Source organism: Carassius gibelio, chromosome A5 (assembly GCF_023724105.1).
Source record: "Carassius gibelio isolate Cgi1373 ecotype wild population from Czech Republic chromosome A5, carGib1.2-hapl.c, whole genome shotgun sequence".
In the NCBI taxonomy this organism is placed as follows: domain Eukaryota; kingdom Metazoa; phylum Chordata; class Actinopteri; order Cypriniformes; family Cyprinidae; genus Carassius; species Carassius gibelio.
The window spans coordinates 4,954,294-4,980,035 of record NC_068375.1 but is presented as its reverse complement, the minus strand read 5'-3'; the positions used below and the strand labels follow the sequence as shown (position 1 = coordinate 4,980,035).

The 25,742-nt window shown below is 36.0% G+C and overlaps 1 protein-coding gene across 1 annotated transcript in view; it reads right to left on the bottom strand.

Annotated features, from left to right (window-relative positions):
• Positions 1-25,742, bottom strand: part of LOC127989671 (BMP/retinoic acid-inducible neural-specific protein 1) — a 162,732-nt gene that overhangs the window by 13,735 nt on the left and 123,255 nt on the right. Inside the window, exon 6 of the mRNA XM_052591443.1 lies at positions 5,191-5,427. Within this exon, the coding sequence (XP_052447403.1) occupies positions 5,191-5,427 (237 nt within the window). The remainder of the gene's footprint in view (positions 1-5,190; positions 5,428-25,742) is intronic.

The following is a 25,742-nucleotide window of genomic DNA, read 5'->3' as shown; positions in this document are numbered from 1 at the left end:
ACCTTGTGTTGCACCATGCCACGTAAACATAAAACCACATCTGCATTTGTGATCGTAGAAACAACAAACAACAAGCCGTGCTCAATTACAGTCCTCGCGCCCCCCTCGCTGCTACCCTGCTCAGAACTCGCGTTTGAATCATCGGTGGCAAATCCTTTACATATGAAAATGTTCTTACAGACTGTGAGTCAGAACAGATGGCATTAAAAATAAAACTTAACTACTGATTTCTGGTTGTGTCCTCTTTTGGGAGGCCAAACAAAGTAATTTCACTTTCACAACGAAACAGTGTCTCCAAAACATGGCGCTGGTGGAAACAGCAAGAATCAAAGGTTGCGCCATCTTTCTTTGCATGAACATTTGGGCTGCGTTATGCAAATCTACCAAAACCGTGTCATAGAAATGTGGGGGCGTGTTTAAACGAGACGTTACAGGAGGGCTTGGGTGACTCTTAACTTTTACTAACAATATCTCTTTGGGTTTGAGAGTTTAGTCTTTGCAACTTTACAGATCTTTTTTATGCACCAAGAGCTTGTAACACTCCAAAGAGAAAGGAAAAAAAAAAAAAATTGCATCATATGACCCCTTTAACTGTATGTGTACTTATATTACTCAAATTATTTATTTTTTACACCTCTTTTGTCATTAATGCAAATGTATTATTATTATTATTATTAGTAGTAGTAGTAGTATTAAGTCTACTTTTTGACATTTTAAATAAAAAAAATTATACAAATGCACCTTCTTTGTTCAAGCAAAAATGAAATATTAACAATGATTAATTGCCAATATAATGTTTTAAAGTGTTTAAAATTGAATTGCACTATTTCATCATAAGATGGCCTCATAGCCACAGGTGTCTGCACTAAATATCCAGTCAGTTCACTCAGATCATATTCAGTAACACTCTCGAACAGCCATTTCTAGTCAGGCAAATACAGCTTCATTTTCTTGAATAGGTGGAGACATAAATAATGGTATCATCAATTCTTTTTCAGCTCAGATACACAGAGAAGCTCATGTGAATGCTTGTTCAATAGTAAACGCGATTGCCTCCTTCTAAATGTAAAGCAGGACTTTCAATACTTCAGGCTCATTTTGAATTCTCCCAATGGAAATTGCCTCGGTATCTATTGACCTATAACCACTTTGATGTGGGGGTGTATATAAAGGGAAAATAGTTTTTGCTTTTTTATATAATGTATATACTTTATACAATGCCGTAATGATTCCCTTAATGTGCACTACTGGTCAAAAGTTTGCAATAATAAGCTTTTTTATGTTTTTGAAAGAAGATAAAGACTGCATTTCTGAAATATTATTACAATTAAAAAATTACGGTTTTCTATTTGAATATATTGTAGAATATAATTTATTCCTGTGATCAAAGCTGCATTTTTAGCATCATTACTCTTGTCTTCCCTGTCACATAATCCTTCATAAATCATTATAATATGATTTGATGATCATTACTTATAATGGCTTTTATTATTATCAATGTGAAAAACAGTTTTTGCTAGTTAAAGGGGTCTTATGATGTTGCTAAAAAGAACATTATCTTGTGTATTTAGTGTAATGCGTGCAATTTGGTGTAATGAGTTTGTGGTTTAAAGTTCAAAAAACACATTATTTTCCACATACTGTACATTATCGTTTCCCCTCTATGCCCAGGCTTTCTGAAACAAGTTGATTTTTACAAAGCTCATCATAAGGTGTGCTACGATTGGCCAGTTATCCAGTGCATTGTGATTGGTATTTAAAAATTTAAGTATTTAAAAAATACAGTTTCAGCAGATTTGCAGGCCATGACAGGAGCCTCTGACTCTTATCCTGTGTAACACCTCTCAACAACTGGAACACTAAATGTTTGCGCTAAAAATCCAGGAGGCTTCCTTATATTCTACCCTGTTATGAGTGGACTTATCCAAACAAGCTGACAGTTTATATCTTACAAAACGGTGATGATCATATTGAGTAAAACCTTCAAATGATGGCTTAGGAGATGATTTAAGAATGTATTGGCATTAAATGAAGGCTTTATTAACACATTCAAGCAATTATCACCTCCCTAATTGATCAGCTTGACATTTCAGAAGATTCATCTGTTCATGCATCATTTGGTGCTCGAGCGTCTTCCATTCGGGCCCGTCCAGAGGAATATTGCGGTGACCTTGAGGTTCACAGACTCAATTTGAGTGTCCCCTGCTCTATATAAATATATCACAGTGTCTGGTTTTATTTGGACCTTTTATTACCTCTTAATAATATATAAGTTAACGTGCTCATAAGGTGGATATTGAGCAATCACCTTGGGGAGTAACCTATTTCTGCTTTATGTTTTTTTGTTCAGAAATATTTGATCAGCGAGGTGAAAAATGTCTGTCGGCGTGTGAGCTGCATTAAATGTGATCTCAACAGAACCACCCTTTAAGGTCGATGACATTCAGAGAACCTTTCCACAACTATTTTACTGTTATATACTGTAATAGTCATCATCAGATGATTGTTATTAACTGAACTTTCAAGACTGGAAATGTTAAACCAGGGTTAAGCGTAGTATGAAAGTTAGACAGACCCTTCTTTTTCATTTACTTGCAGTGTTCTGCCTCAGGGAACCAAAAAAATACTTGTACCTAGGGTTATTATAGTTAACTAATAATAAGAAAGAAATAACGAAATTAAGAGAGAAAAGATTTGCTTGAAATAAAATTTACAAAACTGAATTAAAAAAATAAAAATAAGAAAAAGTAAAACTTATTTTATTTAATCTTGTTGCCAAAGATTTCTCATTTCCATTTATCTTAACATGATAAAGCTATAGAGCAATTATATAAAAAAAACACAACAAAATTTTACTGAATCTTTATAAATGTAAGGAGTAAAAAAATAATAGTATATTTTTTTCCCCTTCAGAATTTCATGTTTAAGTCAATGTGTTGCTGTTTCTTTCTAATAAATTGTGTAATTTATTAGCAATTTTTGAGTAAAAATATAAATAAAAAAAAATGGTCAGAACAATTTTACAGTTGTATTTTTTTTTAAATAATAAAATAAAATATAAAACAAAATAATAATAATAATAATAATAATAATAATAATAATAATAATAATAATAATAATAATAATAATAATAATAAATAATAATAATAATAAATAAAATGTGTTTGCTGCATCCTAGCACTGCAAAACGTTTGATTTACACTTTTTTTGCTCTTTCTCTTAAACTGACACAAAATCTAAATAGGATAAACATATTGCCATGTTTGGAATACAGTCAGGCTCTGATTTCAGATAAATAGTTGGTAGGAGTATAAGATTCATTAATGAACCTGAACAGCCTTTCTGCAAATCCATCTTTTGGGAGCGGGAATGGAGCAGAGCTTTCGCTCGTGGCGTGCGATTTGAGTTCAGGCAGTGGGGTGAAATTGACTGTTACAATAAACCGCAAGAAGCACTTCTACTCCCATAGAAAGCATTGTGGGGTGCTGAATTATTCATGCTTGCTTTATTTCAGATTGGCTCAAAGAGAGAAGTTAGCATGCTAGTCCTATGCAGAGTTTTCAGCACAAGTTGGCTCACAGAAATCAACAACAGACTCAGAATATAACCAGCTGATTCATTCAATTTAAAGCATATACTCTTGTGTGCTCAACTGGCCAAGGACAGCCTAGAATTTGGCTTACTTTAATATTCAGCCGTTTGTCACCCAATTGCATTTTTGCATTATAAGTCTAAGCTGTAATGCATGCATATATTATATTACTCTATTTAAACATTTTGTTATGATACACACATAAAGCCATTAAAATAATCAATGTCCATGTACAAAGTCATATACTTGTACAATACTAACACATTTTATTTAGTTAGTTAAGCAATAAAAACTTTTTTGTTTAACCAAAACATTGCTGCATCATTTGTTGACATGAAGTCCTTACATTTCTGATTTGTTGACTGAATGCAAACAATAAAATGATCTTCTCTCAGCAAAAACGAGTGCTGAATACATGCCTAGAGAACAGCCGAGAGCAGCTCCTCTATTGAATGAACAAACAGACATCTTCTGTTTAATTCAAGTAAAATCAATGCAGATGACTTCAAACGTCACTTAGCCCAATTAGCGCAGCCGTGGAAGTGTACAGCGGTGAGAGCGTTGTGGGAATCGATCTGCCAATGGGATTACAACACCTGACTCGATGCTCACTGTCACCGGGTCTACTTATTAGTCATGATGTGTGGCGTGATGAAACTGTCATATCTGACAATGGATCGTAAAATTAGCTCAAGACCAGACTTGCTGACAGACCTGACAAGCGAACTTGCCGGCTAATGCTGTCATATTGTTGGCATTTTCCAAGCAAACTCAATTTAACACTAGGGTTTTGACGGATATATGAAATATATATATATTTGAAAGATATATTAATATATACTATACTTTAAACTATGAAATATAATAAATAAATAAACATATTAATGTTAAGTTTAAGTTAATATTAAGTAGTGTTTCGTTGCTAAATGATTCTGCTTTAATGAACAAATCAGTTGAGTGAATGATTCAATATGCCATTCATAAAAAAAACAGCTGCTCAATTCAAAACTGCATAATAATATACCAACCTTTCAATTTTTTGCAAATCTTTCCGTGGCATGAATAAGATAAGCAGTTTACTAGTACATGGTTCTGAAATCAGCAAGTTACTTGCTTCATTCCTGCATGATAACATTTTGAATGAATCGGCTGAATGACTTGATAAGACAGTGAATTGTCGCATCCTACTGGTGGTAATAGTTTCATATTAAAGGTATCATCATAGTTCTGTATACATTATATATATTTCTTTTTTACGACTATTTATTATTTAACACATTAATCTTCTACCATTATGTAATTGTAACTGAAGTGTAAATGCATTCATGACATCTCTGAGCTGCATTAAACAGTCTGTGCAAATGCGGTACGCGCAGCGGTAAGCCCCAGAAAGGCTGGCCACCTACTGTAAACACCTCTTCAGATGCAGTTTCTCTGCCACTTCTATAATGCAAAGATTGATTTTTATTTATTTATTTACACATCTTATTCTGATTGCATTTATCGGATAAATATACGAATGCAAATTTTATCCTGGCTTTACAAATCCTGCTGCAGTGCTCTTTATGGTGCTATAGTAATGGCCACCCTAGTGTTACCTGAGTTCTCAAAGTCGTTGTAAGATGCTTCCCAAGTCTCTGCCATGCCGATGACCGTGTTCTCCATGATCTGGAGGTCAGTGGTGGGACAGTTGCAGTGTGGAAACTCATCGGCACACTGACAGATGCACTGACTGTTCTGGCAGACATATTCTCCCTCTCCGTTGCACATGATGTAGCTGAGTGCCGACTGGACAAACTTCTCCTGCAGGTACTCAGGGAAAATGACCTGCAAACCTGAAAAAGGCAAAGAGAATCAATGTTATAGTCATTGCAGAGATCCAAAGATATTATTGATTTCACAAGTGCTGCAGATAGCACGCGACAGAACTTGATTTCACATTAAGCGGTGCTTCGGCCGGCTCTGGATAGGAACACCTAATATGGACCTGTGTGTGGATCCTATGTAGAGCATTTACAGTTGGTGAGCTCAGAATACACAGATGACAGTGACAGTGAATCATGCTCTCGGAGAGCAGTAAGTCTGTGGTGAAAGTTTTGCCAGAGGTCCACTTGACTTTGAACTGTCCTCTTGGAGTGGGAGGACTTTACATAATGGAAGAAAACGGAGGAGTGATTGATGCATTCTGTCGTGATCGGCTTCGGCTTATTTACCAGGACTGTCATAATATCCTCTGTGTGTGTATGTGTGTGTGTGTGTGTGTGTGTGAGAGAGAGAGTGTTTGAGTGGGGGTCTGAATGTATTCTTGTGTTAAATGCAATAGCAGCACTACAGCATGTAATAAACTTATGTGAATGAATTCTCAAATCATGTTCCACGACATCACAGAAAATATGGCTTAAGCCTGTAAACCACTAGAGACGTGATACTGACAAAAACTGGCAGTATTTTCTAGAATTGTGTTGGTAACTGTAATATTCTTTGCTGATATCTTGACCCATCATGTCCACTGACTACTGAAGCTTTTCCTATTCTCCTAAAACTGTTCAGTAGTTCTTTCACAACGGTGACATATATTAACTTTTTCATTAAAAGGTGATATTGGATTAACAGGGGATTTTTACCATTATAATGGACTCTCTTTTTTGTTATAATCCTATTAGTTGAATACATAATTGTATGTAACAATCTAACATGTAACAAATCAATTAAGAAGTAAGTAAGAATAATAGCAGACTATGGCTGCTAACAATCAAATAAAATCGGGATCAACAAAATCCTTCTTTGTACTGCAGGAATGAATTTTCAGACTGAAAAAGTGGCTTGATTGCATTTGCATTGCAGTTACAATTGCATAAATAATATGAGATGAGTAATAAAGCATTGTTATGTACTAAGACAATACTGAAAACATGTTGTCTAAAATTTCAGCAAAAAAAAAAAAAAAAAAATCACAATGTTTATCAAATCCTTTTACAAAATCAGCATGACATTTGAAGTTGTGATATTCAGAAAAAAACATATATATATATATATATATTATTATTATTATTATTATTATTATTATTATTATTAAAAAATAAATATATTATTTTCTTACAAAAATTGAGTAACATATCCAATGATGCTTAATAATTGCTCATCAATAAAACAAGTAGATGATACATATTATACACCACTACAAATAACCACATTCCGACATTTATGCTAACACCTTATATCTACATCATCTTAGTAACCACCCAGAACACCAAGGAAATTACCTAGCAACAGGCAACACCCATTAACATTGGCCGCCACCCACAGACTCATGGGCTAACACCACCTCTGCTTCTTCAAATGTAAAAATCTAGACATCCCTGAACGACAAACATGTTATCCATTTGTAATGCTACATATCTACAGCATATCAGGGGCCTGTACCATGATGGTAGCTGAACAAATTCAGAGTTATAGGATTAGTTTTGAGTTGACAAAACCAAACCTCTCCAGTCTGGCTTTGTTAGTACCATGATGCTGTTCATCAACTTTCTTTGTCAACTCAGGCTTTGATCCTGAGTTTGTGGAGCGCGTGCACATGAATGTGTGACATCACTGGCGAGCAGCCAATCATGGCCTTGCAACACAAAGCAAGTTTAATTAACTTCTCGCGAGAGACCCAGCGAGATTCAAAACTAAAGGTTAAAGGTTTTGCTAAAGGTTAAGAGATTGATGAATATGTCAAATTTAAACGTCATATGAAATAAGGAGGACAAATAAAATAAAATATCTTGCTTTATCAGTGAAGTCACAAGTGAAACCCGTTAACTTAGTTTACACATTTGAAAATATATAGTGATAGAGACTCGAACATGTAAGGTCAGATTTTTATTTTTTTTTAAATAGTGCAATCTTTTGATCTGTATCTTATCTGTATACATTACTATTTAAAATAAACGATTTATAATAACTGTTAAAGTAAAATTGCTTGTGTGTAAAAGATAAATAATAATATGAATCACAATAATTATATAAATCATAAAAAGACTTAGTAATTATTTATTTATTTATTTATTTTTTTAGCATTAGTGACCTTTAATTTGGAGCAAGATAAACTGGAGTGACTGTGTCAGACATGTGTCACTTCTCTCACATCTGATTGGTCCAACTTCAGTTTGAGATCTCTAACCCAGAACTTAACCAGCCCCAGAGCAGGTTAGCTGTTGAGTGTAAGTTACTATGGCAATAAACGCAGCTAAAAGCCAAGCCACTTACATGGTGCCTAAAACCCAGGATTGGTGCAAACTAAACTGAAACTTACCTGGCTAGCCAGCTAATCCAGCTTCATGGTACAGGCCCCAGGAGATGCAATATATCCCACATGATAATACATAAATAAATAGATAATAATAATAATAATAATAATAATAATAATAATAATAATAAAAGCCATATGGAAAGAGCTATTGAGTTACATGGGGTCTTTTGTGCCAGAAACTGCATTACTCTCTTAAATAAATAATAAATCATACCTCAAGCATCAACATAAAACATAGTAATGGAAGCACGTCCTGATTTTGCCAAGTCCGATGTGTTCCTAGGTCAACATATTTTGTTGACCCTGGAACAACATTTTACTCCAAAAATATATTCTTAACCATATCCCTACACCTAAACCTAACCTTAACCATGAGTAATCCCTAAAATCAGAGGAAATGATAGATGAATGACACTGATGTACAAGCACCAAACACTGATTTTAAGCATAAACTTCACAAAATCTATAAACTGGTTCTTCAAATCTGATTGGTTAATCCCAATGTTGTTCCAGGGTCAACAACGATGTTGTCCCAGGAACATGTCTCACTTGGTAAAATCAGGTTAGGCGTAATGGAAGCTAGCCCTGATATAATACAGCACTGAAAAAATATCATAAACACTAAACACTAAAACAAACAAATAAATGAATAAAAACATTAATGTGCATAGTTTATCAACTGTAGAAGGAAAATAATTAGATGTTACACAAACAGGTCTCATATTAACTGATCCTGAATATAAGCAAAAAATCCATTTAAAATACCATTTCTAAATTGCATATCAATTCATCTGTTGATATTACAGCAGACAGCAACCTTTATCATAGGCTTACTGCTATTTATCAATGTTCATACTTATGGATTTAACCCTATAGCAGCAACCAGGCATGTTTTTTTTTTTTTTTTTTTTTTTTTTTTTGTCATTTACCAGTAAGTGAGCGGGGTTGGATTGGCTGTTCAGGTTCCCAGCATCTCTGAGTCGCAGCATTGCCAAACATTCAATGTGACAGACATAAGCTGCCATACAAGTCCAGGATTGATCATCACAGCAGCTCGACTGTCTCTCTCTCCATCAGACTGACTCTGGAATCCTGGGCCAATAATCATTTAGCTTGATGTATTCCTATTCCTGCAACTTTAATGTGATTTGTGGGAGAATCCAGATGGTGAGTTCATGGATGGGTGCAGCTCGACGACACTGGAGGTGCCAACAGCCCTGGGTTCACAATAACAGACCCAACACAACACACACACACACACACACACACAGTCCCCTTCTCCATTTCTGAAACACTGCAGTGTCAAAAGAGGTATTCCAGTGCTTTTCTTTCAGCTTTTCTCACTTTATCAAACAGCTCTGTCTGAAGTTTGTTCATTTCATGTTTAAATTTGCTCTCTTTCATTAAGCCTATTTCAATATTCCTGTAGAAAGAAATCGCAAAACAAATAAAAATAAATAAAATAAAATAAAATAATAAAATATAGTAATACAATAAAATAGTGTTATATGCAGTGTCATTTATTTCTGTGAAAATTATGAAAAAAAAAAATATATATATAAAATACGGTGTTGTCTTCATATATAAAACACAGGGTTACTTATCTTAATTCTTACAATGATGCCACAATGCATACAAATAAAAATACAAAATTTTCTTTAAGAAAAATAATAATCAAGCTATTTTTATATAAAAAATAAATGAATATATATATATATATATATATATATATATATATATATATATATATTTTTTTTTTTTTTTCTGAGTATGTCCTTGACATGTTTTTTTTTTTTTTTTACTAAGCTTCACATTTCATTAGTAAGTTATGAGATTCACCTCTATGAAAGCTGCTGAACAGCTTTTTTTTCTTCCCTTAATTTTCATTCTTGCTAAGGAAAAAATAAATAAATACGACAAAACATGCAGGTAAACACTGCGGGATGATTGCAAAATCTCACCTCATTCAGCTGATGTGAAAAAACATTCCTCGTAGGAGACAAATAAAGTGTGTGATGAGCAATCAGGTGTAAAAATACTAATGAGAGCCTGTGGATGCTGAAAGAGGCAGGTTTCATCAGACCATCTCACATATTCTCAGACTGTGTCCACAACTGAAATCATCAAACATGAATGATGGAGTTTAATGGGCTAAAACTAAAGATAAAACAGGAAAGAATTTATCTGTTCAGTCTTGCATTTCACATGTCAAAACCCAGCCGTTCTCCCTGTGGCTGAGCACGTAAATTGCAGGTCTAGTTTATTTAATTGCATCCCATATATCATTCAGCAGTATGGAGATTTTGGGTTCCTGTTATTAAAGTCATTCCGCCCTGGATTTCATGATAAATTTAACATCTATTTAAACTAATCTGTGTTGCATTTGTACATTCTGTACCATAACATTTCTATTTGAAAGTAATATCTGTGTGCTACTTTAATCTAATCCCTTTTCGTTCCGGGTCTGGTCTTGACTTTAATTCTGGCAATAGGACTAATACCTCCGAAGCACAAACCAATAAATGCATTTCCTCTTAAAGTCTAAACTATTGATCAACTCTTGCATGTGCCCTTTATTCAGGTAAGAAGCATGTTATCTAAATGTATAACTTTGGGACTTGGCCTTGACTGCTCATCTATTTTTACAGGGTTAATTCGGGCCTGTTTCCAGAGTTCACAGGCTCTTGGCAACGGTGCAACTTGCAATGCCACGGTCCGCCTCATAAGCAACGGTTTCATCAAAGATTAACTGAGCATTGTATGTCCCCAAATTCAAACAAAAAGAATCATTACCTAATGCGCTAATGGAGAGAGAGGCATTACTTGAATAAGGTGTTAAATTAATCATCAGTTCCTGTTAAAACTCACATTAAAAAAAAAAAAAAGAAAAATTGAAGACCTTGCGAACCGCCCTTCCCTCGCCTGTGTAATCACACTGAGTGGATGCTACAGCCAGCTCATTTAAAGGGTCATAGCTTTATAACAGTGCACTGCACTTCGTAGAGAAAAACAGCCCGCTCTTTTAATGCCATTGAATAAAACCTGCACATATGACTTTGGCTCCCGTGACAGTAACATTAGTCTGGAAATCAGATTGGTAGCATTGTATTCTTGTCCTCTGCTGAAATCACATGATAAAATAAATGGCTTTTTAACCAGTGCCATAAACTTCAGGTGAACGCTTCTGCACCAACTTCACTTCTGCGGCTCTCTGTCTGTGATGTGCCGATCAATGTGCGCTAAACTGCCTTTGCTGCGCTGAGACCCGGAGGGAAGAAAGGCATCGGAACTCAACAAAGTCTCACACATTTTATGACCTGACCTGATATGTATATATTTTTTTATTATTATCTGTTTGACAGGGAAAGCTGTGCACAAACAGAAACATACACACACAATAAACACACAAGTACACATATATAAATAAAAAAAATATCCCCAGAAAAAAAGGCACTTTCTCTTGAGGAAAAAAGGGCAGGTACTCAAGCCCACTTTTATGTACAGTATATGTATGCATGTGCCTGCTTCCTAGCTAGTGAATCTCCGATACCATCCTAACAAAACAAATGAACTACTTCTCCTCACCCAGATGAACAAGGACTTTTCAAAGTCTGCCTCATTGTGCTTCATTGAAACCTGGCTAAGTGCAGCTATTCTGGATAACGTGCTTCAACTGCCGGGCTTCCAGCCATTCAGAGCAGATCGCATCTTGGAGTTAATGGGGAAAACAAAAGGGGGTGGATTGCATTTCTATGTAAATGAAAGTTGGAGTTCAGACAAAAAAAAAAAAAAAAAAAAAAGTTTTCAGCCAATGACCCAGCGACAGTCTGGACAGGCCTGAGGAGCAGCACTAGGTATAAGATACCACCACAACAGTCTGTGGAGAATAAACTCCACAGGCTGATAATCTAAATGTGTTTTACTGCCAGTTTGAAAAGCCCAGTCTCACATAGGGATGCATCGATCCGATACTCAGGATCGGTATCGGCTCCGATACTAGCAGTATCTGCGAATCGGGTACCGGTTGCACTCCACACATTTACTTACCCCTCCTGTAACCCCCCTCCTTCCCTCACCCACCATTCAACCTGTGCTTATGGTCTGTTTAGAGGAGGTCTGTGTAGTGAACCAGGTCTTCAAGAAAGCTTCAGGCTCAGATGGTCTTTCACCTGGCTGTCTGCGCTGACCATCTGGCCCCCATTTTCACACAGATCTTCAACAGATCACTGGAACTATCAGTCTGGTCCCCAAAGTATCTCAAATCACTGGACTCAATGATTACCGACTTGTTGCTCTCAGGTCTGTGGTCATGAAGTCATTTGAAAGGCTGATTCTGGCTGACCTGAAGCAAATCACTGGAACCTTGCTGGATAATCTTCAGTTTGCCTAGAGGGCTATCAGGTCTGTGGATGATACAGTACAGTCACATCCTGCTACACTTCAACAGACCTGGGACTTACACAAGGATCTTATTTGTGGACTTCAGTTTGGCCTTCAATACTCTGAGCCAAACTGACCCAACTTTCTGTACCCACCTCCATCTGTCAGCGGATCACCAGCTTCCTGACAGACAGGCAGCAGCTAGTGAAGCTTAGAAACTAACCTCACAATTAGCACTGGTGCCCCTCGGGGTTGCATTCTCTCTCTATTGCTCTTCTCCCTGTAAATAAAAGACTGTACTTTTCATAACCCCTCTGTCAAGCTCATGAAGTTTGCAGATGACCCTACAGTCATCAGACTATGGGGAAGTTGTGGCCTAATGGTTAGATAGTCGGACTTGCAATCAAATAAAAAAGCGTCTGCTAAATGAATAAATGTAAATGTTTGTGAGTTTGAGTCTCGGGCCGGCAGGAATTGTAGGTGGGGGGAGTGCATGTACAGGGCTCTCTCCATCCTCAATACCCCGACTTAGGTGCCACTTTCACTTTCCAATTTTCAGTCTCATCCAGGATGGTGAGGAGTCTGCTTAAAAATAAGAGGTTGAGCAGATGGCTCTTTGGTGCAGTCACAAAAACCGGGATTTTAACACACTCAAAACAGTGGAGGTGATAGTGGACTTCAGGACAACCCCCCCTGCAGTCCAACCACCACACCATCATGAACAGCACTGTAGCCGCAGTTATTCAGGTTCCTGGGCAACACTATCTCTCTGGACCTGAAGTGAGGCATTCGCATCGACTGTAAAATAAGCCCAGCAGAAGCTGTATTTCCTTCGCCAGCTGAATAAATTCAACCTGACACAGAAGCTGTTCACACAGTTCTACTCGGCTATCATTGAGACTGTCCTGTGTTCATCTATAACTGTTTAGTTTGGTTCAGCTATCAAATCAGACATCAGAAGACTACAACCGACAGTCAAGGCTGCTGAGATGATTATCGGTGCCCCCTGCCCAACCTCTAAGATCTTTACATCTCCAGAGTGAGGAAAAGGGCTGGTAAAATCACTCTGGGCCCCTCACACCCAACACACCCCCTCTTTGAATTGTTGCCCACTGGCCGGCGCAACAGAGCACTGAGCACAGAAACAGCCAGACACAAGAACAGTTTTTTGTTTAGTTTTTTTAACCCAGGACATTCAACCTGAACAATTCATAACACATCTCGGGACTGCAAATCTGTAAATATTATCAAAAATGTTTCATTTATCATTGCATATCACTCTGCTATGGGTCCTGTGAAACAAGAGTCAAAAAAAAAAAAAAAAAAAAAAAAAAAATAGAGCTCAAAGACTTGTAGAGGCAACATTAAATGGCATGGTTGCATCTGACATTTGTTTTTGTCTCATATTTGTTTTTGTCAAAAAATTATGTTCATTATTTAAATTTTTATTACAATAGAGCATTAACTTTTAGTGCCAATTACCAGATATTTTACTTCTGAACTGCTGCAATACAACAACCAATGCAATACGTTGGCTTATTAACATGTGTAGCTTTAATTCCTGTGGCTCAGGTGGTAGAGCATTGCAAGGTTGTGGGTTCGATTCCCAGGGAACACATTAGGTAAAAAAAAAAAAATGGTAGCCTGAATGCACTGTAAGTCGCTTGGGATAAAAGTGTCTGCTAAATGCATAAATGTCTGCTAAAATGCATAAATGTAGTATAAAACTTGACATTTCACTATAAAAGCCACAAAACATTCAGGAAGAAACATAATACTGCTTTGTGGCACATTTTTTAGTCACTCTTTCGTTTGGGGACAAATTCATTTAGCATAAACTCCAGCAAAAATCACATCAGAATATTACACTAAGTGTAAAAATTACTAATAGACACAAGTGTCAATACAAAGTCATTCTACAAAGGCTGTCAGACAGTCAAAAAAATAAAATAAAAAGGGTAACAACTACAAAGACATAAAATTACATAAAATGATTGTCTGGCTAATGAGAAACTGCAGTCTAAAGGGTGAAGCAGAAATTGCATGGTGCACCAAATTGCTGGCTAATGCATGAGAGTGAGATGTGCTGTTGAAACACCAAGGACAGAAATACACTAGAATTATTTGCTGATCTCTGGTCAGTCCTAACCACAGGTTACTTAATATACCTCTAGTCTGTGTGCAACAGGAGGCAGATTTCAGGATAAAAGCATCAAGTATGTATGTATTTTACAGTAAGCATAATAGCTTTGATCCAAAAAAATGCTAAATAAAAAGTATTCCTTAAAGAGTTGTAAGCCATGAATCAAACGGACCAGCTATGAGAAGAATCACAATTTTACAAACTTTGATTTGACACAATAAAGTATAAGATAAGATAAAAAATAATGTGAACAGATGGCTCAAATCACATACTATTGATTAATGATAAATGACAGTGACAGAACAAAAAACACAGGTAATAAAATATAAATATGGAATAAAAATATACAAATTGACAATTGCCTGTACAAGTGTGTATATAACAGTAGACAGTTGTATGTACAGTAGGGGTGTAACGGTACGTGTATTCGTACTGGACCGTTTCGGTACAGGGCTTTCGGTACGGTGCACGTGTGTACCGAATGACGGAATGCAATATTTTGTGCGCGGAAAATAAGTACATTTTCGTGTTGCCAAACGAACATATTAAGTGGCGGAAGTCTCCGCGTTCAGCGCAAATCCCGCCCTGCAGCTGATTAAGGCCGGCGACACACTGGATGCGTGGAACAATCATCTCAGCTGCGTGGCGTGTCTGTTTTATAATTCGACTCCCATGTTAACCGGTTAGAGCTTGCAGACTGCCTGCGTGAGACGGAAAAAGCGTGCATGCTAGAAATAGAATCAACGCCTATTTTTCACACGAAATAGAATAGGAAATATGTTTATATGTTATTTTGTACACAAATACATAGTCTATTTTGCCGTCAATACTGTTGACGGTGTCCTTTATCAGTAGGCTTTATATTTATGCTCAACATGAAGTATAGATATTGTTGTCATGAAGACAAGATCCTGGTCTGTCGGCGCTCTCTCCGTCACCTACAGCAGCAGGCACAGCACCGTTCTGGTGAAGCAGGCCTACAAGCTGGGATTGGTAATGCTGCACTGTAATCATAGTTATTTATTTATATTTTCCATTATATTTTATTATATGATATTGGTTTGAGACTGATAGTATTTTATTTAGTGGAGAACTTTGCAGCAGTATTTTATTTCTTATTCTTTTTTTATTATATATATATTTTATTAAAAAGTATAAAGTGTATAGTAATAAACAACCTGCAGTTTAATGTTTGCATTTCTTTCCCTTACTATACCGAAAATGAACCGAACCGTGACTTTAAAACCGAGGTACGTACCGAACTGTGATTTTTGCATACCATTACACTTCTAATGTACAGGTATGTGCAAATCGAAAAACAGACTAAGTATGTGTGTTAGATAAATAAGTGTATGAGTGTATTAGTGTGTGTTCCAGGTTTATTGATATTCATTAGATGGATTGTGACTGGTCATTCTGGTGCTCAGAGCTCTGTAGCATCGACCAGATGGCAACAATTCAAAGAGGGGGTGTGCTGGATGTAAGGGGTCCAGAGTGATTTTGCCAGCCCAAAAAGTTTATTAGTTTTTACTGAAAATAGACTGAAATATTTGCATTCAAACCTTTCAGTACTGAGTGAAATGTATTTGTAATCAACATTCTGCCCGAACTGGGGTGCGTTTCCCGTACAAAGACGTAACTCGTTGATTAACCACCAGAGTACGATGCATTGTTGTTGAAACAAACTAGCTAGTTACAACTGTTTCTCGAACACAGTTGCATCGCCATTGTTTGAACCACAATAGTTAAACAAGATAGGGCAATCGTTAATGACGTTACATGCATGTGGTGAAGGAACAACTTCTGCTATTTAACCGATTAGACATCTCTAAGATGCTGCTGTTTTAAACATGGCACCTGATTACTAATTTACTATTTACTAGTTCCCTGTCATTTTGCTTTATTTGATGTCTGATTCATCGTGGGTTATCCTTTACACCATACTCCGGGGTTCCCTAAGGTATTTGTACAAATGTGCACTCTTCAAAAACTGTTCTTTTAGAGGATGTGCAAACATACACAGATTAAAATTTATTTATATTTAGATAGAATGTAATATATAGATTGCACTGCATGTTAACTTGCTTACTGTGCTCAAGAGCATATTTATTTAAGCCCATGTCCCTTACTAACAAGAAACTATGCTTCTAACCACAGGACGACAGCTGCAGTTCTTAACACGCAAGTTTGCGACGTTGTTTGCAAATGTTTGTTTTAACTATGGTTTCAGAAAACACAGTATCATTGAACTATGTGGCTAACAAAGGAACTTGTAACCAAAGTTGGCTAACGATGCTTTTTAGAAACACCCCCCGTATGACGTTTTCTTTATCGCAATGCATTTACAAATTACCTGATCAATGAAAGATGCAAATTTGGCCTAAAAAAGTATATTGGAAGGCAGCACAGTCATATTGCCAACATACTGCAAAAGTTGAGCATGAACCAGAATCCTGGTTTGGTAGAAAGCGTTCTAGTATTTGAACGGAGGTTTTGTTTAGGCAGACTTACAGCATACAACCCTACAATTCTCTATTGGAATTTCAATATATTATACACAGCACTTTAGATGCTAAATTGTGTTCATGAGCACTGCCAAAAATATCCAGATGCAAAACTGCATGTTTGTTGCACTCATTACACAGCTACTATGAAGTCACCAAAACTACTCAAGAACTACTTTTTGAAACCTTCACACACAAATTAATACACCTTTACATCAGATCAGAGGACCAGTAGGCTTGTGTTGTAAATAAATGCTGAGCTGAAAGGACAGTGATAACAAGCTGTCACAAGCATCAGAAAACTACAACCGAATCAATATAAAAACAGAATGTCTTGAAATTGCTTTGGAGGGTGAGGGCTAAGAAAATATATTTACTGTCAGAGGTGGTCTCTAGAAGGAGGGAAATAGCTGATTTATCTGCCCCACTAGTCCAAATAGAAACTCCCTCTTGATTGACCACCTCAGATTGAGCGCTGACCTTAGGGTCAGAAAGGAAGAATTCCATCAGCCCACTGGATTCCTGGCAACCTGGAGACCCAAATATCAGGATGGTGGCATAAGTCTTTTAAATGATGTACCATTACAGAAGAGCTATGCCCAGTGCCTGTGCGTTTATAAGTGGAATGATCTTCAGCGACTGTGCCACATCAGACTGATGCTCTCACGCCACAGTTAAACATGATTGGATTGTCTTTAGTACTGTATTGTTTGTGTTTCGATCTGTATGGCTTAATAAACAGAACAACAGAGCAACTGATTATTGTGCTTCTCTTTCCGTCCGTTTGTACAGTGTCCCTAAGGAGACATGGTCAGTTAATTTCGTTTTTTTCATGGCCATGACGTAACTTGTGGGAATGTCGTAATATGTTGTGGACACAAGATATTATTTGTGGGAACGTCATATTAACTTGTGGGAACGTGATATTATGTTGTGGCCACAAAATAATTTTGTCGTGGTAACAACATCCTTATGTTGTGGCCTCGAGATGCCGTTGAGGGACGGACATCCATTTCTTGTGGCCACAACTTCTTATGTTAAGGGAAAGACATCTTTATTTTTTCATGGCCACGAGTTTAATGTGTAAACAAACCTGCATAACCATAGCAACCCAGGATTATGAGAGATGGTTTATGTAATATTTTATTTTGAATTAAGAAATTATTATTTTATTTATTATAGAAATTATTACATTATTAAATTATATTAACCTTAGACCTTGGGTTCCTGGATATATTGCACGCGATCGTCATCATTCAAATTAAGTTTATCATAAATAAATGTTACATGAAGCGCATAATGCAAAATATAAAAAACATTTTATCCACCGTAGTCTTGTAAGTTTATTAACTGAATGTCTTTTTCCTGTAATATTTGTGTATTAGGCTATTATTATTATTATTATTATTATTCACCTATTATTATTATTCACCTATTATTATTATTCACCTATTATTATTATTATTATTATTATTATTATTATTATTATTATTGGTTACATATTTTTTTTTAGATTCGTATATATAATTTTTTCCTTAATTTCAATCTCTTTACTTAACATTCTGTATACTTTGATAAATAATATCCTAGGCTACTGTCAATGCTCGACATGCCAGTAAAGCTTTGGTTATGCTGTCTGGGATTTTTGCTGGAATGCAGTTTAAATGTAACATATATTTAATTTTATTTCAGCTAATTAATAGACCATATTTATAAATACTATAATGTGTCATTGTGGAATTAATTATTCACATAGTTTAATTTGTATAAAACACACTCATTGAGGTCAGACAAAGTAACATTTCCACATATATTTTTGAAAGAAGTCTCTTTTGTTCATCATGGCTTTATTTGATAAAATATTTGAAAAATATAGTAAAACAATGGTTCTTATCGTAGGGTTTCAGGGCTAACCAGACAAATTAAAGATTCAATCGGGAGCATGGTTGAAACATAAGGAGACACAGAATTCAACAGAAAGGCTCAAGGCACAGGATGTTATAAATCAAATCCTAGCGCCACGAATCTGAAGCAAGTCCACCAACTAGCAGCTTTGAGCAGCTTTCAACATTGACATAAAAGAACACGCTGACCATAACAACTCAGGAACGAGATGGTTAATTTGAGGCAAGTAATCAAAATTGATTGTCAGACAGATACAAAGCATGACCATGTAAATCCATGATAGTAATCATGATCAGAGCTCTTTGGACTGACTTCCCCGCACCTAGAGGACAAGAACCAGACTGAACTTCCTTAGAAGACTTAACCTTTAACTGGTCTCCACAGAACGTCCTTATGTCAAAGAATGGCACATAAACTGTATTTTACAGATGTAGATGCACAAACATTTACTTACAAATGAATATCAGTCCATTGCTTAACTCCATATAATATATGTAACACATTTGTCTGACCTCGAGTGGCCGTCTAAAACTTTAACCAGCCCACAACTCTGCATCGTCAGCCAATGCCCAACCACTGGCTTCCCAAAACGTCACTTCAATGACTACTGAACTTTCAGCCAGTCAGCAACCTCGGAAAACCTCCTTTTCGGCAAGGATGACAACAAAGGGAATCCCCTAAAAAAGCAAACACAAGTACCTCCAGATTCTGAACTGCTGCTTTTAATATATCTCTTAATCTCCTTGAGGAACACATTCGAGGGTTAATTAAGTCACTGATGGTTGTTCAAGTTTATGCAGATGCATATTGCGATAAATTTGGGATTTCACATTTTTCATTCTCTTTAACTCGTTATTTCCTTACTTTCTATCTTTCTGCAACTTGTATGAATGAGCTGATGTTCAGTAAATCGCTGGCCGATCAGCCATAGAACAGTGATTCTGTCCAAATCAAATTAAAATCTTAAATTATTCCCTTTGAGCTAAATTGACCTGTTTCTCTTACATGATCAATGCTGAAATTAGTTTTCATATATATATATATATATATATATATATACAGTATATATATATATATATATATATATATATATATATATATATATATATATATATATATATATATATATATATATATATAATATGATCCTAAATCCTTACACAAGGCAATAAATGTCAAGATCAAGAAAGATCACCTCAAAAGACAAATCATTTTTAATCACGTTGCCTTCTCAATCCCAGACATACTTTACATCCACAATTCATCAGAGACAGACTTCACTGTGCATATGTTCTAATTGAGTTGTTTTCATGTTTCTTCATTTGTTTGCCAAATGTTTGCCAATCTTCTGAAGAAAGAGAGAGCGGCAGAGAAACAGAGAGGGAGAGAGGGGTATAAAGATGAGTATGTAATCCATCAAACAGCAGATGAATTACCTGTGGGGCTATTTAATTTATTTTCACTCCACTTCTTTGAAAACTGTTGGCTCAGGCTATTCTAACATATTCATAAATCTTCTAGGATGGGCTTATGGCTCCGGCAAGAACATGTATGAAAGAGAGAAACAAAACAAGCAGCAAAAAAAAAGCAACTTTCTTCTCCCTCTCTGATCGTGGATTCATTACAATGTGCTGCCAAACACTTTTTAAGAGCCTCACAACTATCAGAGAGAAAACGGGATGTGAATTAACCGACAAACGGCTCGTTTTATCTACAACTGCTTAGAAATGCTCTCTCCTTTATTTCATTTTATTTAATAGTCCCAAATGGTGCATCTTTATACAAATCACTAACCTGAAGTTATTGATGCTACCAATTAAGAACACCAGGAGAATAATACAGGTGAATTTGACTTCAAAATGTAAAAAAAAAAAGAGAGATAAGGAATTATATACTATGCATTAATAAATTGAAACCCGTTTTAAAGATCATTATGACCAAACTGAAATAGTTAAAGTTTGTTTTGCATTTCAGTTTTTGTCGCTGTGTTCAGAATTCTTACTAATCTTCACTATGAGTCTCAGTATTTTAATGAAATTTATTTAATTCATCATAAAGTAAATACAATACCAGTTATTGTGGATGTCATGTAAGAAAATATAAATATAAAAATAGGTTTCAATTTATTTTTGTAAAACAATGTAAGCTTCACCCTCAGAGCAACTTTTTTTCCAACTTATAGTTGGTAATACGGGAATATGCAAACACAACCATCTGTTTTGGGTCATACAACAAATCAAGTTGCAAGTCGAGTCTTACATGTGTCGTTCGTGTGATGATGTATACATCTGGCGATGTACATCGTTGCAAATCAGATCCTTTTCAGTCACTGTATATCATGCCTTAGCAGGGAGCTGCACATGTAGGTTGTATGGCTGATTTTACTCATGTTCACAAACATGAATATTTATTTTACTCATGATTTGTTTATTTGTTTTTCCTGAGTACAATCACGCTGTACTGTCAAATGTGTTTAACTGCAGATTTCATAAATAAATAAAATACATGCATTAAATTCTGGCTAGATTATCTACTGCTTTTGCATTTGAGCTGTGCTTAATAAAAAAATTAACAGAATTGATGTTGCTTTGATAGTTGATATCCCTTTATTTATTTACTCTAAATTAAGTGCGAGAAACAATAGCATACTGATGCATTAACCATTAACCTTCTCATTGACCATTTCACATTATTTTGTCTTATGAACTGATTTGTTTTAATTCAAATCAATTGATGAGTATATGTTATTCAGGTAACGACACTTTGCTTATATGTTTATGCATCATTCTTTATGTTTTAAAATATTGAATTTATGTTGGTTTTCAGTCTTTTTATTTACATTGCCGTTATCATAATATTTGCAAGCTAACAAGCAAGTGAACTAGATTGTTTTTTAAAGGAATTACAGTTAGTTAGTCGATACATAAATAAAACAAAGTATTGTTATTATTATTATTTTATTTATTTATTTTTTTTCTGTAAAGTTTGCACCATTTAATGTAATTTAATACCCTACTGAACTGCATCTTTAGTATTAAGGTATAAACTCAAAGATATTTTCTGAAAACTGTGACAAAAAAATAAAAGAATTATAATAATAATAATAATCCCCTCTAATCCCCTTCAAATCCTCTCCTCCATAATATCATCCTAGGTATAACTTCTGTGGAACAAAGCCATGAAGCTTCCATTCATCTAGAAACTTTAAAGGTGCTGTAGGGAACTTTTGTAAAAAAATATTTTTTACATATTTATTAAACCAGTCATTATGCCCTGACAGTAGTATATGAGACAGATAATCTGTGAAAAAATCAAGCTCATCTGGCTCCTCCCAGTGTCATATTGCCATTTGCAGAAAGTCATGCGCTCTCAGGAAAAAAACAACCAATCAGAGCTGCGGTCCGTAACTTTGTGTTCAAAATGTAGAAAAATGTATATAATAAGCGAGTACACCATGAATCCATTTTCCAAACCGTGTTTTTAGCTTGTCCTGAATCACTAGGGTGCACCTATAATAAGTGTTTATATTCGGACTATTTTAGATTGTTTCGGGGGTACCGCGGCGGAGTAACCCAGTACCTTTGTGATTCTTCATAGACATAAACAGAGAGAAGTAGTTCCGGCTACGATGTTCTTCCGCAAGACACAAGCAGTTCTGTTTATTAACCGCTAGAGCGTCAAAAGTTCCCTACTGCAGCTTTAACACAAAAAAAAAGAAAAGAAAAAAGGGGGAAGATCAATATATCAATAGTTTAAAGATAATGAATTTTAAAATCTCTGCAGTGTGGTATTTATATTTTATATGCATCTGTGGCCACTGGTAGCAGGTGCAGGAGAAATAGATTCTGCTTTCATTGCCAAATCACATTGATGAGCTAAATATTGTGAATATTTTTTTTTTTTTTACTAAAATATGATTACGCGATTCATAATAATACTTCCTCCATTGAAAATGTGGTCTAGTCTGAATCAGGAGAGAAATATATGCACAGTTTAAGTACCGTTTTCATTCCTATGTGGGTGGATTTTGATGTGAGAGAACAATAGGGGACAGACTTTTTTTTTTTTTTTCTGGAGGAATCATTATTATGGATCCATGCATTAGCCAGAGGGAATGAATAAAAAATACCTTAAATGGAAACCAACCTTAAATGAAATGAAAAAGACCGCTTTAAACCCGACACCAAAAATCTGATGTATATCTTACAGTTATAAAATTAGACAATTAGCATCTCACAGTTCTTGCTTGTTTATATCATGACTGAGGCCGCACGTTCAAGCGAAACCAGCCTAATGACATAAGACTGTAAAATAAATTATCTGGCAGTCAAACTCAATTTGTGACCTTAGACCAGGCCTAAGCAGGGATCCGTCTCCAGACCTGGAAACCCCGGCGGGTTTGGACTGGGTGTCTGAGTCTGGGATTCTGGCACAGTCTGTATCTGGCTGTGTTTAAGAGATGGTCGTCACTGCATAACACAAGCCTTAAGCCTAAGCCTAACCCTCCCACCTTACATGTCCTTAAACCTACCCGTCTACACACCCTGATCTCTAAACCTACCCATCTCCACCCCTGAACCAACCCATCTCCATCTCCACCCCTGACCCCTAAACCCACCCACCTCCACCCCTAAACTTACACATTTCCACCCCTGATCTCTAAAACCACCCATCTCCACACCTAATCCTAACTGTCTCTACCCCTGATCCCTAAACCCACCCCTCTGAACCCCTATGCTTATCTGTCTCCACCCCTTGATCCATAAACCCACCAACCTCCACCCCTAAACCTACACATGTCCACCCCTTATCCCTAAACCCACCCATCTGAACCCCTATACCTATCTGTCTCCACCCCTTGATCCCTAAACCCACCCATCTCTAAACCTACATGTCTCCACCCCCGATCCGTTAAACCACCCATCTCTACACCTAAACCTACCCATCTCCACGCACTAGATGGGGATCTAACGAAGCCCACTGGATCTTGTGTTCTGTAGTGAGGGACTACTGGTCTTTGGGGCAGGAATGATCTCTCTGACCAGCCATTCGCCCCTCTGGCCTCTCCATTCACCGGACGGCTGCTTGAATAGCCCGTTCCCCAGGCTATAGTGTTATCACTGACTGAGGCATGCTGGGATAGCACTAATACATGCCACATACTGCCAGATGAACTGAGAGTGTGGAAGAATGTGTCCAAGACAAACTGAGCAGGCTGTCCTTAAATGAACATGAGAATTGTTAAATAAATACATCATGCTTATCATGTGAAAAATAAGCATTCTCAGCCAGATGGCAGTAAACACGTCTGCGATAGTCAATCGGCTCTGCGCACTATATTTCTGCAATACATGTTTTCTTCATGCACAGCATTAATATATTCAATGCTAATAAAGATTGAGTTCTGTGTTATAATATTAACAACATAGATATTAAATGTCCGGAGCGTTTACAGTTTAATAAAAAATACACTAATACCATAGTGATACACAAACTCACATGCTTTCATAATCAACTAGTTTGTGGGTTATCTAAATGGCCAATATAATGTCCAGCAAAAACCAGTCATACATTTCTTAGGGATGCATTGATATGCCCAGTAATGGGCTAACTAAATATTTACAATTACAAGATTTACAATTAATATATTAATTATAACCTCTTGTTATTTTAGACTGCACATTCATTGAATGCATTAAAGGGAACTACTTATGAGATTTAATTGTCGTTTTATGTCATCAAATGATATTTTCAGTCCATATGTACTGTATATTGAAGCCAGTGAGAAGGTTCAGACTTAAGTAATTTAATCATTCAAATCAAACGATGTGATCTAACCGGCTGATTCAGTTAGAAACAAAACAAGTGAATGGACCATTGAATCACTGGCTCATGTGATTCATTCAAAAACAGATTCATTCAAGGATTGAAACCCTGCGTTGCTCTATCGTCTCTCAGTCCCTCACAGTAACACATACAGCACAATGACATCATGTCAGGGAAATGTCTTAAAGTTATAATCAAGGAAAAAAATATGTCCGGTTGTCTTCTTTTTAAACAACTTCAAATATTGTGCTTGATCCATTTTGCACGGAAAATGGCAGAAACTTTCTTCAGCTTGTGCACAGCTTGATACAGTAGTTCTGATTAGCCAATCACCATTATTTAGTTTATGAATTATCACATGTATAGAATTTAAACATTTAATTTGCACAATACATTTTACATAATAAACTAAATTATTAATCTAAAGGGGATGGTGGTTTCACAGGGGAATGCTTTTTGGAAGGGTTTTTTCTTTTTCTTTTTTTTACCAGAGTGATGCCATCCTCCCTGGTTCTGACTCCATTCCAGGGCACAATTACAGTCTCATCTGGTGGAGAAATTGCACTATGGGCACAGTGTGGCCGTGGAGAAACACAGCTATCTCCTCGCAAACTGTTGTACACATAATTTCCAAATCAGAAAACCAAAGATCCTGCAGGAGCAGACGAGAGTGGCTGATTAGTGCACGTCTGTGATGTCAACTCGTTGGCAAAGTTGATTTTATTGCATTTGGAAATGTAACAGCATGTCATTATCATGCTTCACAAGATATCCCGAGGCAAAGCACTCAACTCATGTCTTTCTCTGAACAAGAACAAGATGGAAAGGACCAAAAAAAAAAGAAAAAAAAAAAAAGAAAGAAAAATGGCTACTTTATAGCATTTGAAATATAAATATTTCAGTAATAAGGCACACACAATCAGGCTGCTGTGCTCGATATTAAGACTATAGTTAATCAGTATTGTCAGAAATATATATATATATATATATATATATATATATATATATATATATATATATATATATATATATATATATATATGTATATATATATATATATATATATATATATATATATATATATATATATATATA